The following is a 16,448-nucleotide window of genomic DNA, read 5'->3' on the forward strand; positions in this document are numbered from 1 at the left end:
CTACAACCAGAGGATTATAAACCGTATGGAGTTTTGTCGGTGGATAAATAATAATCATCGTGTTGTATCGAGTATACTCTTTACGGATAAAGCTACATTCACTCGTGATGGCATTAATAATACTCGTAACTATCATGTATGGTAGGACGAAAATCCCCACGCAACAGTCGAAAGCAATTTTCAAGATCGGTTTTCTGTAAACGTGTGGTGTGGTATGATTGACAGTTATTTAATAGGCCCTTTCATTTTAGAGAACCGTCTCACAGGAGATAACTAACTAAATTTTTCACAAAATGAATTACAAGGCCTACTAGAGGACGTTCCTGTAAATATTAGAATGCAGATGTACTATCGGCACGATGGAGCTCCTGCACATGTCGCTCGTCAGGTCAAGCAACATTTGGACGAACGTTTTCCAGGGCGTTGGATTGATCGTGAAGGTCCCATTAATTGTCCTCCATCATCTCCAGATCTCACACCACTAGATTTGTGTTTATGGGGCTGGATGAGAAATGAAGTCTACAAAATAAAAGTGAACACACGGGATCCACTAATTAGACGAATTGAGAATATTGAAGGAGAAAGAAATGAATCAATTGGGAGAGCAACAGTAGCTTTTCGTAGACGAAGCAGAAAATGTTTAGAAGTCAATGGCGGTATTTTTGAACATTTATTGAAAGAACGCTATGATTAAGAAAATTTTTATGTGATAATTTGTTTATTTGTTAATATGCTATAATTTGGAAACAAATGAAAATCGAATAAGACCATTTGAGTTTTTTTTACATTATTTTCACGTGTATAATACACTCCTAGAGTTTGGTGCGCTCTTCCCGACTCACCCTGTATATTCATTCATAATAAAAATCAAGAAGCGATGAATACTCATTTTCTTTTTAAAGAAATTAAATGAAAATGAACCCTCAGAATTTCAAAAGTAAAAAGTAAAGAATATAAACTATAACTGGAGATATTTTTTGTGGTAGACAAACTATTATACCACAGTCAATTCATAGTTATTATCCTATGTCTGATTCATCTGAAGTACAATGTTTTTACTAAACAAAACATCTTAGTTGTTGGTTATTTTTCCATTGATATTTCCAAAATATGGACCTCAAATAACATACTCAGGTATATCTCTTAAAATAATACATAAGTTTGTCGAGAGATTGGTATACCCTGTTTATATATTTAGATCATAATTTTTTTTCTATTCTTGTCTCTATAGAAGTTTTATTAACTTTATAACGTTATCGATAGTGGGTATGAAATTATTTCAGTGAAATATTCATCTAGTATTGCCTTGGATAATTCTTAACACTTCCCGAAATGAGTACGAATAAGGCATTCATAAATTAGTATTGTTTTATAATACAAAGCGTCATACCTTTTCATATCGTTCTGTACTTGAAACAACATCTCCATCTGTGATTCTCACATCGACAGGCATTTATGTATCTACTGATCATTTCTATTCCAGTTAAGTCTTCTCAAATTTTTGTTGGTATTATATTCTTGAATTGACTTAATCACCAAGCATATCTCAAAGAATGCGAGGTCTGGCTATTAAATAACAAGACTGCGCGCCTAGAGGGTCCTCTAGACGAGTGGTGAAAAAATCGAAAAGTGCGTTGGGTATCTAGATATCTTGTCTATGCACGTTCCCAAACACGTTCCCGTCACTATTATAGTATTTGTGCAATAGCGGTTTGAAACTAACGTGTTTTTTATTTTGCCGAAAACCATGTGTAACGAAAAACAGGAGCAACGTATCAATTTCAAATTTCTCGTTAAATTGAAAAAACTTCGACTGAGTACTATAAATTGTTGCAAGAGGTCTATGGGAACAATTCTCCACCTCGTGCGCGTATTTTTGAGTGGTGTAAGTGCTTTAGTGAGAGCACTGAAAATGATCTGTACCCAAGTCGCCATGTGATTATTTCAACTCCGGAAACAGTGACCAAAATCAACCAAATTGTGCGTCAAATGAGCATCCGGATGATTGCCGAGACTGTAAACGCCGATAAAGAAACAGTTAGAAAAATTTCACACGAGGAATTACACATGACAAAAGTCTGTGCGAAGTCGGTGCCAAAAACCCTGACTCCTGACCAAAAGTTCTTATATCAACGGGTCTGCTTAGATTTTCTTAGAAATAGATATGCTTTGGAAGCGACCCGATTCGAGTCGATGAAAGCGGTAAAGCAAAAAAAGGCACTCACCAACGACTTTCAGCACTGCTTCAGTCAATGGAAAAAACGTATGAAAAGGTGTGTGGCGAGGGGAGGAGTTCGTAACCAGTCTCGTTATATAATAGCCAGACCTTGTATAAGTGACTAGCTGGTGTATGAGTTCTAAATTTCAAATACTCTTCTTAAGATTAAAAATGATTTCTAATTGGCACTGTGATCTGATATATCCAACAATCAACGTTTCAAATGTTTTTTATATCCAAAGTTTCCAGGTCCACTGAATTTATCAAATCATACATTTCGTATGTGAACTAATAATAAATCACAGCCAATGGAAATCAGAAAGAGTATTTATATTTCAGTGATACAAAACAAAGCTTTCAGTGTTTGGTTAGTTTTACATCATTTGTCACTCTTGTCAGATTCGTTTTGTTCCTACATCAAGAATTCGAGAGCTTCATTGAATTCGATAGGTTTCAAAAATATCCGCTGTAGATATTGAAATTTCAACAAAGTCGTATCATATTGCATGAATTAATTTGGATAACGAATCAATAAGATTTCAAAGTACAAGAGTGCCAAAAATATAGGAGGAGGAAATTAACTAAGCAACACAAATTAATCTCGTCTCATGATAAATGCAGATTACATTTCATCTTTTTCAATCATGAGAGTAGAAAATGAAGATATCATCTCTCAATTTTTGTAGATATATTGATTTAATTATAAATTTTTATAGATACTTAATAACATTTTCTTTTGATCTAGAAACTGTCATATTAGGATTACGTTCTTACCTGGAAGTAGGCAATCATTCACACAATTATTACTCGTTATCATCACAGTCAATCAAATCTCTAATTCATATTTCATCATTAGCCAATCAGGAGCAATTGACAAAAGGATTTTATAATTATTCATCATAATATAAGAGGCAGGGCTCTGGGGTGCTAGAGCTGATCTGATCACTACAAAGACTGGATTGCAGATATCCAACAGTTATACTGAAATTGATTATGATTTTTCCACCTCTACATGTAGTATGGTGAGAAAATATTCATTTGAATGTTTATATGAAGAATCCACAGAAATAAACCGATTCCAAAATATGATCATATCTGGGATAAACAACAAGAAAAAATACTTCAAAATTAAGCTGTGGAAACAAATGGTATGAAAAAACTATATGATAAATAAATAGAAATGGCATCAAATGGTGTATGGATAGCTCCAAAATAGCAGAGAGAGCTGGAATAGAAGTGTACGGGTCCAGAACTCAACTTATGCAACACAGCAAGTATTATTCAATTAAAAATAGTGGAAAATTATCGCAAACAGGAGATTATCTTCTTGTCTGATAGCCAATTAGTAATTAAAGCTAAATTCTCATATCGCAAAATCCAAATTGGATTGGGAATGCCTGGACAATTTGAATGAGCTGAGTAAGAAGAATGAATTTACTTCCAAATTGATTTAAGGATAAACTTGAGTGAAGGGAAATGAAATGAATGATAGACTTGCTAAAATAGAGGTAGATAAACCCTTCATAGGTCCCGAAACATTTGTGGTATCATCCACAGTCACTTGAGCAATCTACAAGATTGAGATAGGCAAAAATACTTCTGGGAAACTGTAATGAGAAGTTGTGTTGAGTGTATCAACCTAGGAAAAAACTAACTATTAACAGTAGTCTTTTCGGGGAAGTGTCGTCTTATTCTGAAGACGCATAAAGTGCAGATTACATTACGTAGAGAGCTAAGTCTCTATTCACATTCTCTCGAAGTATGAGAGACTACTGAGTATCTCACCTGAGAATATATTAGATAGAAAACGAAGATCTCATGCAGCAAGACTTAATCAAAATCCTGGATTCTCTGAGAGGAATGGAATTAATAGATCAGTTGTAAGTCATAATGATTTTCAGTGTGACAATAGAAACTGGGATCACAATGAATTCTTTGGGTTGCATAGTACATAACATACTTATCACATACATAAATGACAATGAGTTTTAACGTTACTAAATATCGAATTTTTGAGCTCTTTATTAGAAAGTAATAATTCATATATAACAAATTACTCTACTTATATGTTCACAGTATATTTTTTGAACTTTGTCATCACCATTATTTAAAGACGGATGGAATCAAGATTTTGTGAAAAATTTGATTTCTCACTTGATTCATTCCCTTTTTTACCCTGATATACTACTTTATATTTGACAGTTGTACATGAGCGTTTGTCTTATTCGTGATCTCCTTCATCATAATAGTTATTATTACTCTTCATGCGATGATTTGTATGATTGATCCACTTCAAATGTTTTGAATGATATTATCTCACGTAACTTTTGAGTGGTTCTAAAAAAAAACAATTATTTCTGCAAGTGGACGAGTATATATAAACTGAGATCCACCTCACATTTTCAATAATTCAAATATAATTGCATCCAAAAATTATCCAGTTTTTAGAACTTCCTTTTTTTTAACATGAAATTCGTTTTTGCATTTGTAGTTTTTGCTTTTGTTGGTAAGTACAAATTTATTGGAATAAATTCGAATCATTCCATAGACGTTTCATTAGTTATGTTTCCATAGAGGAAAAATCTTGAGAAGAGGGAAAAAAGAATTTTTATCGTAGATTTGCGCTCAACTTTAAGAAGTGTATCCCAACATATTCATAGTTATTGTCTTTTATAATTCGAAAAGATGCAGTTTTATAAAAATGAACGATTGAATGAGAAGAATATTGTTTAATATACAAAAATAAATTATTAATGACAATTTGATAGCAGTTCATGTTTTTGAAAGAATATTTGAATCAAATTGTAGCAATCCCGATTAATACAATTTATGAGTTGTTAATGATACAAAACACCATAATAATTTGAGTTGAATTTATAGTTCCACTTTACCAATACAACATTAAATAACTTAATTGATAGTCGAGGAAATAGAATTCAAAACATTTACAGCAGTAAGTAGATACAACAAAGTGCATTCAATTCGAGAAAGCCTCAGGACCCTTTGTGTGTTTGAATTCTCAAAAAATTGAGAATTTGTTACTCTGAAAGTATTGCCAGAAATGATTTTAATTCAAATACTAGAAAGTTTCATTTCTACGAAAAGAGTGTATGAGGTTCTCATTATAAAAGATTTCAGGAATACATCTGAGTAATTCTTTGATTTTCATTTTTCATTATAAAAATGTATTTATTGTCACAAAAACACTGAAGATATAGTTCAACGTTGATTTTTTACTGGAGTTTTACTGATTCTGTTTCTTCATCGTATCGTCGCAACTCACTCCATTTTTTTCGTCTGCATTAGTTCCTATCCCTAATCAATAAGATTCTTGCCATATTGTTTTTGTAAAGCCACGTTTGCACTAGTGAGTGAACACTTTTCAAGGTCATGAAAACAATATTGGTACCTCCCAGGTATTGCAGTTCGATAGCGCACTGGTACCGTCGTTAAAATCAACAGCCCTATTGAACTTAAATTCGTAGACAGCATCTTTTTGATAAATTCGAGATATCATTTGTAAGAACTGTGTGTGAAAATATGTTTTTTTTTTCAGGACTATCCCTCCAAGCGGCACACCCTAAGTGAGTATTACTTTTAATAGTATGAGTCGGCACTTAACAACTTGGTATAACTTACCTCCCTGATTGATTATTTTGTGAAGTTTGCACTATATGAAGTATAGTGGATCCCACTTACTAAAAACTTAATACTAAAGCTCATTCAGATTGTTTGCCATGAATGAGTGAGAAACAATTTTGCAAGTGCTATATTTTCCATGTTCACTCAGCGAAAGATGCACTGAGATGACCCATAGTTACTCATTTATTACTAGTGATTTCTCAACATTTGAATTATCCAAATACAACTTACTGTCAACAATTTAATAACCACCTACTTCACTTCCATACTTTTTCATTACTCCGTATAATAATATAAAATAATCTCTATATTATTATGTCCCGTTCCAACAGAAATTATCCAAACACCGCTCCAATAATGCTCTTAACTTCACCATCGTGGAACCACCTCTAGCTTTCTCTGTAGTACATTTCAATAAAGCTGGACGTTTTTGATAATATGTCAAGTTCTCAATTCGATTGAGGTGAGGGGAATCATGAATATCTTAGAAGTCTGGACCAATTTTGAATTGTGACGAGGGGACTAAGTCATGTCAAAAGATTCCATCAAATGTCTACGTGAATAGAACAATCCTACGGCGTGATATTCCAATATATTTGACAGCATTCATCAAGCTTCAACCAAGCTTCCATCTCAATTCGTTGTGGACAGAAAATTGAAATATCTGTTTGTGAAAGTTTAACACTTTATAGGATTTGATCTCGCTGCAAAGAAATACCTTCACTCCGACAAACAACACTTTATTGATAGCCCTGTACAAATGAATGTGTTTCATCACGTTTTTCCAGTCTTCAACAATGTAATGGTATTTTTTGACTCAGGCTAAGTATTTTATCCCCCTTTCAAAGAAGTGTGCTTGTCTTTCCTGAATAAAGTTTGATGTTTCCACATCAACTGCTGTAGCTATACCTGCAAAGTTATAGATCTGTCGAGGTCATGGATCTGTCAAAGTCATAGACGTCTGTTTATATAGGTAAATTATTCTGGCACCCTTCTTTGGAGAAATATTAATCTTTAAATACACGTTCCACCGAACAGAATTTGATTATCACGCACCAATAAGCGAGTACTTATATTCACAACTGAACTAATGACATTTTGGAAACAATTCAATGGGCTTACAATAGTCGGAGCTTCACTAGCAATTTCAATCCAACACAGACTAGAAAAATATGTTTGATACAACTCGAACTTTGGTGAAACTGCGATTCCCAGATTATTTTCAATATGTGTAAAGCATTTCCACACTAACCAAACTATTACCTATTATAATTATGTGCCATTATAATTATGTTCCGTCTGCTGAATGCCTTTGGTGATTGCCATCTATTTCAATCTGATATAGATACAATTTGTGAAAGGTGCACTACCTCTTAGCATTTCAAAATGTTGTCCCTTATTTTCACACAACTGTTCCATTCATTTCAATTATCGCATTTCTAATAATGTGCTTAAAAGAGCAGCATTCAAAGATCTTGTTGTTACGATATATACATATAAGTCTTGGTGAAGCTTCTAGGAACATACGTACTTAGGTTTTCTAAGTAGTTCACCCAATACAAATACCCAAAAAAATATTTACATTAAATTGCTATGTCTTTTAATGATACATACACTTTTGATTCTATTATCCAGTTGTTTTTATAATCAAGTTTCAACCTTCATATGGAATGACCTAATATCACTGTTATATGTAGAGCACTTTGAATATTTATCACAGTTAGTTTCTCTAGCCTTTTCTCTGCTAGATGTTATCGATAATTTCTGATATTTGACGTTTCCATTAAATTAAATCGCGTGTTTCATAATTGACATTCCACCTAAATGTTCTTTTGATTTGAACTTTGAGGTAAAGTAGGAAATGTTCCACTTTAGCACATTAAAGTCTCCTTTAGCGGGAAACGTTAAATGCAAATATGTGCTGTTTGAATTTTAAGCTGATCCAGGTGACTTTCAATGAGTTTTGAAAGATTTTTAACACAAAAATTTATCCACATAGATAGTTAGTACTATAGACTATGTCGTGTCATCGTATGATTCAGAACCCACCGACTGCACTGTCTTTGATTCAGGTTTCTCCGATCATGAAGGTATGTAAAAATGCTTCTCGCAAATTATGCCGTATCTTTTATGGAAAAGTTTTCAAAACTGCAAGCACCGTTGTCAAACAACTGACTGGAACATGCTCTCCGGTCATGTGGACTTCGAATTTTCTAGATTCATAAAAGCAGTAACTAGTGTGGCATTCTATTATTTCCCTTGAGTCGGTATAAAAATGAGCAAAATGAACCCGTTCACTAAAGGCTTACGTATATCTGCAAAGAACATGCGATTTTATCTCACCTAAGAAAATTCTTGGATACTGTCTTTTTTAAAAATTACGTGAAATTATACAAAAACATTCATCATAAGACAACAAAAGCTGCCAAAGATAATCATTATAATAGGAGACTCGTAATGTTTCATGGTCACGTGAATCTTCTGAGAAATAAGGCTTCCTTGTGAATGTAGCAAAAAATTATTAAATTCTATAACTCCTTCGCATGATCCACTTCCATATCTCCCTGATGCTAATGTTAACTTACATAGTTTTTTCTTTATGCCCGTAGTTTTAGCAGAGCTTCGAAGTACATTGATGACATTACAAATAAATACAAATTTGTAACTAATGAACTTACATCAAAAATGTTTTCGAGTCTGCCCGATTGCACCTTAAATTACTCTACCACTTTAACGTTCGATTTCGGAATTGCACTTTTCCCAATTGCCTCAAGACGGCTATAATTACACTTCTGTATAAAAGAGAAATTAAAAATCAAGCATCGAATTATCGCCCAATTGCACTCCTTCCCACGTTATCTAAGATCATAGAAAGATTGGTCAAACACAGGCTTTTATCATTTTTGTTTAAATATAAAATACTCGATACCCATCAATTTGGTTTTTAAGTAACAAATACATAAGTGATGGTATATTCTCCCTCCTAAATAATGTTTACTCTAGCCTAAACAACCATCATTTCATTGTAACAACTTTTTGTGATTTTTCTAAGGCTTTCTTTCGATTGTGTTAATCATAATATTTTAATTAACAAATTGCAGTACTACGGTTTCAGGTGAACATCTTTTGCTTGGTTTAAGTCGCACCTTACCAACAGAAGTCAGCTTGTGAGGGTCGATACAACGATGTCTCCTTGCAAGCCAATATAATGTGGAGTTCCCCAAGGCTCAGTACTAGGCCCTATTTTGTTTCTTCAGTTTATAAACTACATCGTCTATCTAGACATCAGTGGTAAAATATGTCTTTTGCAGATGATATTAGTTTCTCTTGGAGTAACCCAGATCTCAAGACACTTCATAGGATCGTATTTAGTGACCTAATCTCTCTTAAATCATAGTGCCATTTTTATCTTTTGTGTCTTAACGTTTCTAAAACTAAAGTTTTATCATATAAAAGTACATTACTGCTTTTTTTATTGAATAATCTGTAAAATTCCTAGGGCTTGTTGTGGGCAGTTCCTTGAAATGGGAGTTACATCCTCAACAGTTTATTATGCCATTATTGAGAAGCATCTCCGATATGCTTTTCCCTTCGGGGGTACGTGTAATGGGACTCAATTTGAACGAATCTCCTAATTACAAAAGTGAGCTTTAGATATTTCCATACCTTTATCACCAATTAAATTTAGAAAAATTGCTACCTTCTTTTCTTCAGCACCATCCGCGTGTCCTGAAGCCAGCAAATAAATTTCAAACTTTTGAATCCATGTGGTCCAATTCTTCGCCACATTTCCATTTTCAAAGTCCATGGCTGGGATTAATCTTAGAGAATCCATCGCCATCCAGTTTTCTACTGCTTATTTTTTTTTCGCCCTGGATACTACCTGACACCATGTAACGTATTGTATTATTGTCTTGTTATATTTTTATGAATAAAACATAGTCTCACTTGTTGAGCACATTTTTATTAATCTTCACTCATTGAGTTTTATGACAGGAAAGAAGAGAAATTTTACATATGTCCAACTATTTATACTTCATACAATAAAGTCATTGTCAATATTCAATGGTACCAACTTATAACTATAAATTAATAGAGTACAATATATATATATGGTTGCATATGCTTAATACCTATTTAGGTACAATCATTAAATAAAGTAGGTATAATAAACACTAAAAATAATCATAATACATGAAGACATGTAGATTATGTTACACTATTGACTGAACAGCAGGTCTCAGTGCCTTCTTTAAAAGATTGAAAATTCTGACTCTTCCTTCCTTATTCATCTTTGAATTCGTTTGCCTAATTCGAAAGCACATGTCTCCAATTTCAGAAAGATCGTGCACGGCTATGCACTTAGAAACGCGGAGCATGACCTTTAACTATCTACTTCACGATCAGAATTCGTCAAGGGCTCAATATTTTACAATGCAAAAAATGCACAATCATTTGCCGATTGAAATCAATCAATCACTTCTCCTCTAATCTATTTTGATCTATTTGATCAATTTTCATCAAATTGCGAATTTCTATTCGTTGCATTTTATTTACGAGTTATCGCTAAGAGTTTTTGTCTATGACATCTTTTTATTTTAGAATACTAGAAATTTCGTATTTTCAACTACTTGTTTTAAACTGATTGAAATTTTTCAAAACTTTTATATAAAAAAATTTCATGATAACCGCTTTAATACTTTACAAAAAAACGGTTTTATTTTTTAATTATCACTTTTTTAACTGCTTTCACTTAAAAATTTCACATCAATAAAGGTTTGAATGTTGTTTGAAAAGTTAATATACACCATTATTTTTCCGCTATCAGTTTGAAAGCTCTAAGGTAGCAAAATCAATCACGTATCGTATCGTAAAGAGAATCAAAAGTTACATAGGAAGACTTCAATAGTCAATAGTTGATTGACGTACTAAAGGTGGTGTTTCTCATTAAAGATTTTTTTTATACATGAGCCGCTTATAACTGTTTCGAAATGCTAACCAAGTTCCAGTACTAAGGCTCCATAATCATCGAAAAAAAAAAAACGAAGCGGCAGTAAAAGATTTTACTTTTTATCTTTTTTTAAAAAAACTTTATTATTACAAAAAACACAATTTACAAGCGAATGATCTTAATTATTTTATTATTATTTATACTAATAAAATGCTGACCGTTATTTGCGTGATATAATCTTTATGCGTTTTACTTTTTAGAATGTTCTAGATTTTTCTTCACATACCTCGGCAGGTTTTATGAGAGCGAAGTCTTCTCAGACTTATTATGTAAGTCAGTAAGTCATTCAAAAAATTGCTATCACAAATAGTTTTTTATCTTCCCGAGAAGATACCTGATTTTTAATACAAGTAATACAAGTCTATGCATATATTTCTCCCCTTCTTCGTTGTACTGTTTCTGCGTCTACATTTATAGGAGAACAGTAGAAGCCACTATCATTTGAATGTCAACGTGACACCAGCAAATTGTAATTCCAGTTAGCGATTTGCGGGAGTTGATTTGGGATCATTGGCTTGTTTGAGGATGTGTCTACTCACTAACAGCCATACCTCGGACATTATGTGGTAGTTGTACATCAACATAATTCAAGTGTCGATTGCTCAAACCATCAAACGGTTATCTATCTCTGAATGTTTAAGATTGAAATTAACATTAGGTATCTCAACCATATCATCACGTTAATATGTTTTCTGAAGGGTTAAATGGTATATATTCCTTAATAGTAATTTATTATTTGATTGAAGCATTCATTTTTGGATTAATATTATTCTATTCTGGCAATTTCTTCACATAAAAAAATACAATTGGTATCACATATGTATAAGTAATAGTACTACTTCTATTGCAATATTTAAAAACCTTTTTTCATTATATTACAGGATCAAGAACAAAGGAGGTTTACTTTGTAATATATGTGAAACCGTTGCTTCTTACATACAAGTATTAGCAGAAGAAGATATTACAGTAGTAAGTTTCTCAAAATTTTCTCTAGAGAGTTGAAAAATTGATGTGTAACTTTTCAATCCAGTTGTACAAAAAATGTATTCAGTTCTACATTATTAGAAATATTTTCAGGATATCAAATATTGGCTCTAAAAGTTGACCTTACAACGAGGCAACGATTGGCAATAAATAATTTAACGCATAAGAGAACGAAAACAAAACGGTGGTTGAATAGACAGTTATTTGTAAAATTAAATTTATCCCAATGAAGTTTTTGGACTTGAGCTCTTTTCAACAATTTCACACGAATGAGTTTAACTGATTTTTACAGTTTATCAAGTCAGTTCTGGACTGATAAACTGAATATAGTATAAAAAATTAAAAACATGCTTTCAAATCACATAAAAAAAAGTTTAAAATAATTTATTTTCCATTTATTATTGTTCTAAGCTAATTTTAGAAAATTACTTCCTACTTTATAGTTTGATGTGTTTTAAATGCGCGTTTTTCTATTTTTTCTTAAACTATATTTTTTTTACTTCTCAGTTTTATATAAAATGAAAGCGTATTTTTGTCTATTTTGTGAATTAATATATTAATTTTTCACTTTTTACTTCGATTTATTGTCAAAAATAAAATTTTTTTTAAGCTCTAGTCATATTCTAAATCTCCAGCAGAGGGTGCATGGATGTAAAATTCTTCTCGAACAACATTAAAATTTATGATGTTAAATTCTAAAGTAATACTGATGCAGGTAATATAGTAACTTCACAACAGAGGGTAGACAGTTCTGAAATTTGTTTCGATATAAAATTTCCACTGATAATTTCTGGAAAAAAAATCTTTCCACAGAAAACAATTTTTTTTGGAGTGTGAACCCACAATCGGCGAATCCTGAGGTTAACGCCCTAGCCCGCTCGGCTAACGAACGCAATTGAAGTGGTGGGATATACTAACAGTAATAAGCCATAAAGAATAATTACAAACAAATCAAATATTGGGGAAGCTAATATATATAAGCGTGTTAAAAACAAGAAATATATCAACAGTATCGCTGTATCAGTGAGTTTATTGAAAAATGCAGGGATTGCAAAAACAGTATCCATACATCTACAACATTTTCTTCGAAATAGTACGATTTCTGTCAGTATATACGTGCCCTTGATTACATTTGTCTGACGAAACAACTAATAGATTATATATTCCAGAATATTGGATATCAAAATTATAACGAATGTCGAGCATTTATGTTTCATTCGAATAGCTCCTACGTCTACAATAGAAATATGAGCGGAATTCACAAATTATTTTTGACTGATGAAGGGAAAGGGCCATAGAGGTAACGACATCCGTAGAAAACGCATTTCGCATCAACTACTATAAGTTTAAAAAAATTATTATTATTATTAACAAGGTTGTGATAATGGATTTAAAAGAAACTGATCCCAACATGGTCGTTTTTTTGAAGACTGTCGACTAGTAGCTTTTGTGAGTACTCATTGTTCTCAATGAGTTTTTTTCGAGGATTTTTATTGTTTTGTTTGAAGCTGCAATGTCGTATCTCAAAGAAAAACTTCATGCTACTGATGTGAATTTACCCTAAGAATTGGAAGACAGAATTCAACGTCACTTTGATGACCTCATAGCTGACTCCCAACCGATTAGAAGATTAATGGATTCTTTAGAAAAAAGGATAGACTTGGGTATTTGTGATAACGGAGGACATTTTGAACACCTACTCCAATTGAATTCTATTTTATATTATGAACCCCTTTTTAAAAATTTCATCTCGTGATTTCTTATTTAATTAATACATTTTTTGGGTAAAATTGAATGATGTTTGAGTTCACTGGAGTTTTGCTAAGTAAATCTTTTATTAAAAGATATGTTCAATACTACTTGGTATTAACCGTATAACTAGCGCCCTCTATGTGAGTCAGACATAGAGGGCTCAAATTTATTCGATGTATCATCATATTCATATAAAATTTAATACAATGTTTCTAGTAGCTGTAGCAAAATAGTAAACAATGTGTATAATTTTATAATTATACATTAATAATTTTATTTTCTTCTGTTTTATGTATATCCTAGAGATGGAATCAACTTTTTTTGAAGCATCCTGTATACTATGCTAGAGTAGGATGGCTGAAACAAAGGTTCTTTCAAAATTGTATGATGAATTATGGTTTTTTAAAAGTATTGATTCCATAGATCCAATTTTATCTGAATTGATCTTGGAACAAATTTTTCTACATAATATAAGAAAATTTAAAAATGAACCTTCAAATGATTTTACTCAATTATCAGTTAATGTGGATACCTCCAAAAATATTAAACTGAATTTTAGATGATACATTTCACGATTTTCAAAAATTCTGCAAAACCAATTTTCCAACATCTCCACATTTTTTAGGATGAAGTCACCGAAGAGATCGAAGCTCTATGTAATGTTTTGCCAGGACAAATGAAGGAACTGTGTACCGATGATGTCCTTCCTTATGTCGAAAACATTTACGACGCTCTATATAACCAAACAGCAGAAGAAATATGTGAATCCTTAAGTTTATGTTGAATCCGTGATTTTGAATTGAATGAATAATTACATTGATAGCTGAAAATAAATAAATTTTCATCAATATTGTTTTTTTTTCTCTACTTCCTATTTCAATTTTATATTGAGAGACTGTTGTGGAAAACCTGACTAAATGTCAGTCGTGAGAATTACCTCGATTATAGTGATCCCAAAGGTAGATGTGTAATGATTCTTCGGGCTAACTAATGATGGCTGACCATATTCGTTGCATCAAAACAACAAAACTACTTTGAAATGAACTATTTATTAGATAATGGAATAAATATTAAACGTGGTTTCAGTAATCGAACGAACGCTACAATATTAAATCATCTATCTGTTCACAGACCGCTCTTAAATACTGAAAAATCTTGTCATATGAAAGGTTATAATTATATTTAAGTATAGTCGTTAATACTTATGGAACTCAAGTGATCAGGGAATCATCTATGATGTGGGTCCCCATTAAGATCGTGCAACATAAATTAATTTCTGAGCTAAACTAATAATTCTTCACAGTCACATTAATATAAGACAAAAATTTTTGTAATCCGAGAGGATTTGTTAATGGAGGGTAAAATTAAGGAACGGTTCTCACCGGGGGTGTGTTAAATTACTCACAAGAGATTGTATCTCTCTCCGGGTTACATTTGTGAAATATTTTTTAATCTACATAATTTTAAATGGAAAATTATTATGTCAAAACAAGATGAGCGCCCTCAATTTGTATAAATAGGTGTCATATTTTATGTTTAGGCTAACATGACTTCAGTAGTTCTTTGTACTCAACAATTATTAATACAACATTCTTTGATCGTTATGACGATTCTATAAAGGTAGGCAGAACACATCCAAAATGTCGTGAGAGCAATGAATTCATTATTTAGTTGAGTTCCAATTTTTATTTTATCCTGTTATCTATTTAACGTATTTGACAATTAGCTCACCTAAATGGCTATTGAATTGAACAGAACGATTTTTATATGGCATACTTTTCGTGATTTGTATCATAGAATAATTTAAGTCGAATGATTACTACAAATGTGAATAATATAATTTTGTTTCTTCACTTAGGATATTTTCATTCGGTACAGATTTTCATTTACTCTTGAAGGTAAAATTGAAATATTCTTACCGAGGAGTTACAGCATAACTATTTCAGTTAAATTCATTTGGGAACAAACTTGTATATTTAAGTGACACGAGAAAGTTGTCGCATTGTTTTTGATAGAAAATTGAAATCTCTATAAAAAATTTCAGTAGTCTTTGTAATATTTCTTTGTTTACGTACTGTGATTCAGTAGTCACTTCTAATTTGATTCTTACATTTCAGTTTTTGAAGAAATTAATTTGTTATAGACCTTCCTCTCCATTCGTGAAATTCAATAAAATCTCGGAATGTATTTACCTACACTCAAATGTTCAAATCAAAGTGAATTTTAGAAAATTTGTGGAGATTTTATTCTTTATTTTCGCTAGTAAGTTTTTAAAATATCTTTCCAACTTTGCAAAAAGCTTAAAGCAAATTTTGTATATTAGTTTCCAGTTCATTTATTTGGGAAACAGTACGAATAGAATGGAGAAGATTCCTGTTTGCTAATATTTAAAATGAAATATAAATCCATTTTTTATATATATTAGAGCATAAGCTCTGTTTTTATTCAAATCTGATCATATGTCTTGTTCCTTCTTCAGTAATTTCTATCTTTGTAGCAGTTTCCTTCCTCAATAAGAAAGCACTTCACAACACCTGAGGATCCATCCGTTGCACCAAATACAACTCCAGCATCTGGGGATCCTCTTGAGGGCTCCAAGCATTCTGGATTTCCACAGATAAGTCCCAGTCTCATCATCTCATCATATATATATATCAAAATATAATATTGACACTTACAATTTGCTTATTTATATTCCATTTCAAGCACAATTGGTAATGGAAGATCTTGAGCAAACTGTCCTAAGCAAACTTGATAGAAATATTCCATTCTTTTTCCGATATGTAGATGATTGCAAAAAAGATTCAATTCACAATCGAGGTTGACCAAAATTATAGAATC

The 16,448-nt window shown here is 32.0% G+C and overlaps 1 protein-coding gene across 1 annotated transcript; it reads left to right on the forward strand.

Annotated features, from left to right (window-relative positions):
- Nucleotides 1-4,622: 4,622 nt before the first annotated feature.
- LOC130896496 (prosaposin-like) lies at nt 4,623-14,455 on the forward strand. The gene is made up of 4 exons (XM_057804648.1): nt 4,623-4,724; nt 5,775-5,802; nt 11,753-11,840; nt 14,233-14,455. The coding sequence occupies exons 1-4, from the start codon at nt 4,685-4,687 to the stop codon at nt 14,389-14,391; spliced, it is 315 nt and encodes a 104-aa protein (XP_057660631.1). The 5' UTR covers nt 4,623-4,684; the 3' UTR covers nt 14,392-14,455.
- Nucleotides 14,456-16,448: the final 1,993 nt, after the last annotated feature.

Source organism: Diorhabda carinulata, chromosome 7, assembly GCF_026250575.1.
Source record: "Diorhabda carinulata isolate Delta chromosome 7, icDioCari1.1, whole genome shotgun sequence".
Classification (NCBI taxonomy): Eukaryota; Metazoa; Arthropoda; class Insecta; order Coleoptera; family Chrysomelidae; genus Diorhabda; species Diorhabda carinulata.

What these genes read in the sequence shown, in the direction of transcription:
- LOC130896496 (XM_057804648.1), top strand. Translation starts at nt 4,685, where the DNA reads ATGAAATTCGTTTTTGCATTTGTAGTTTTTGCTTTTGTTG. An exon ending in CTCCAAGCGGCACACCCTAA is followed by an intron (nt 5,803 to 11,752) that starts GTGAGTATTACT and finishes ATTATATTACAG; the next exon opens with GATCAAGAACAAAGGAGGTT. An exon ending in CAGAAGAAGATATTACAGTA is followed by an intron (nt 11,841 to 14,232) that starts GTAAGTTTCTCA and finishes CACATTTTTTAG; the next exon opens with GATGAAGTCACCGAAGAGAT.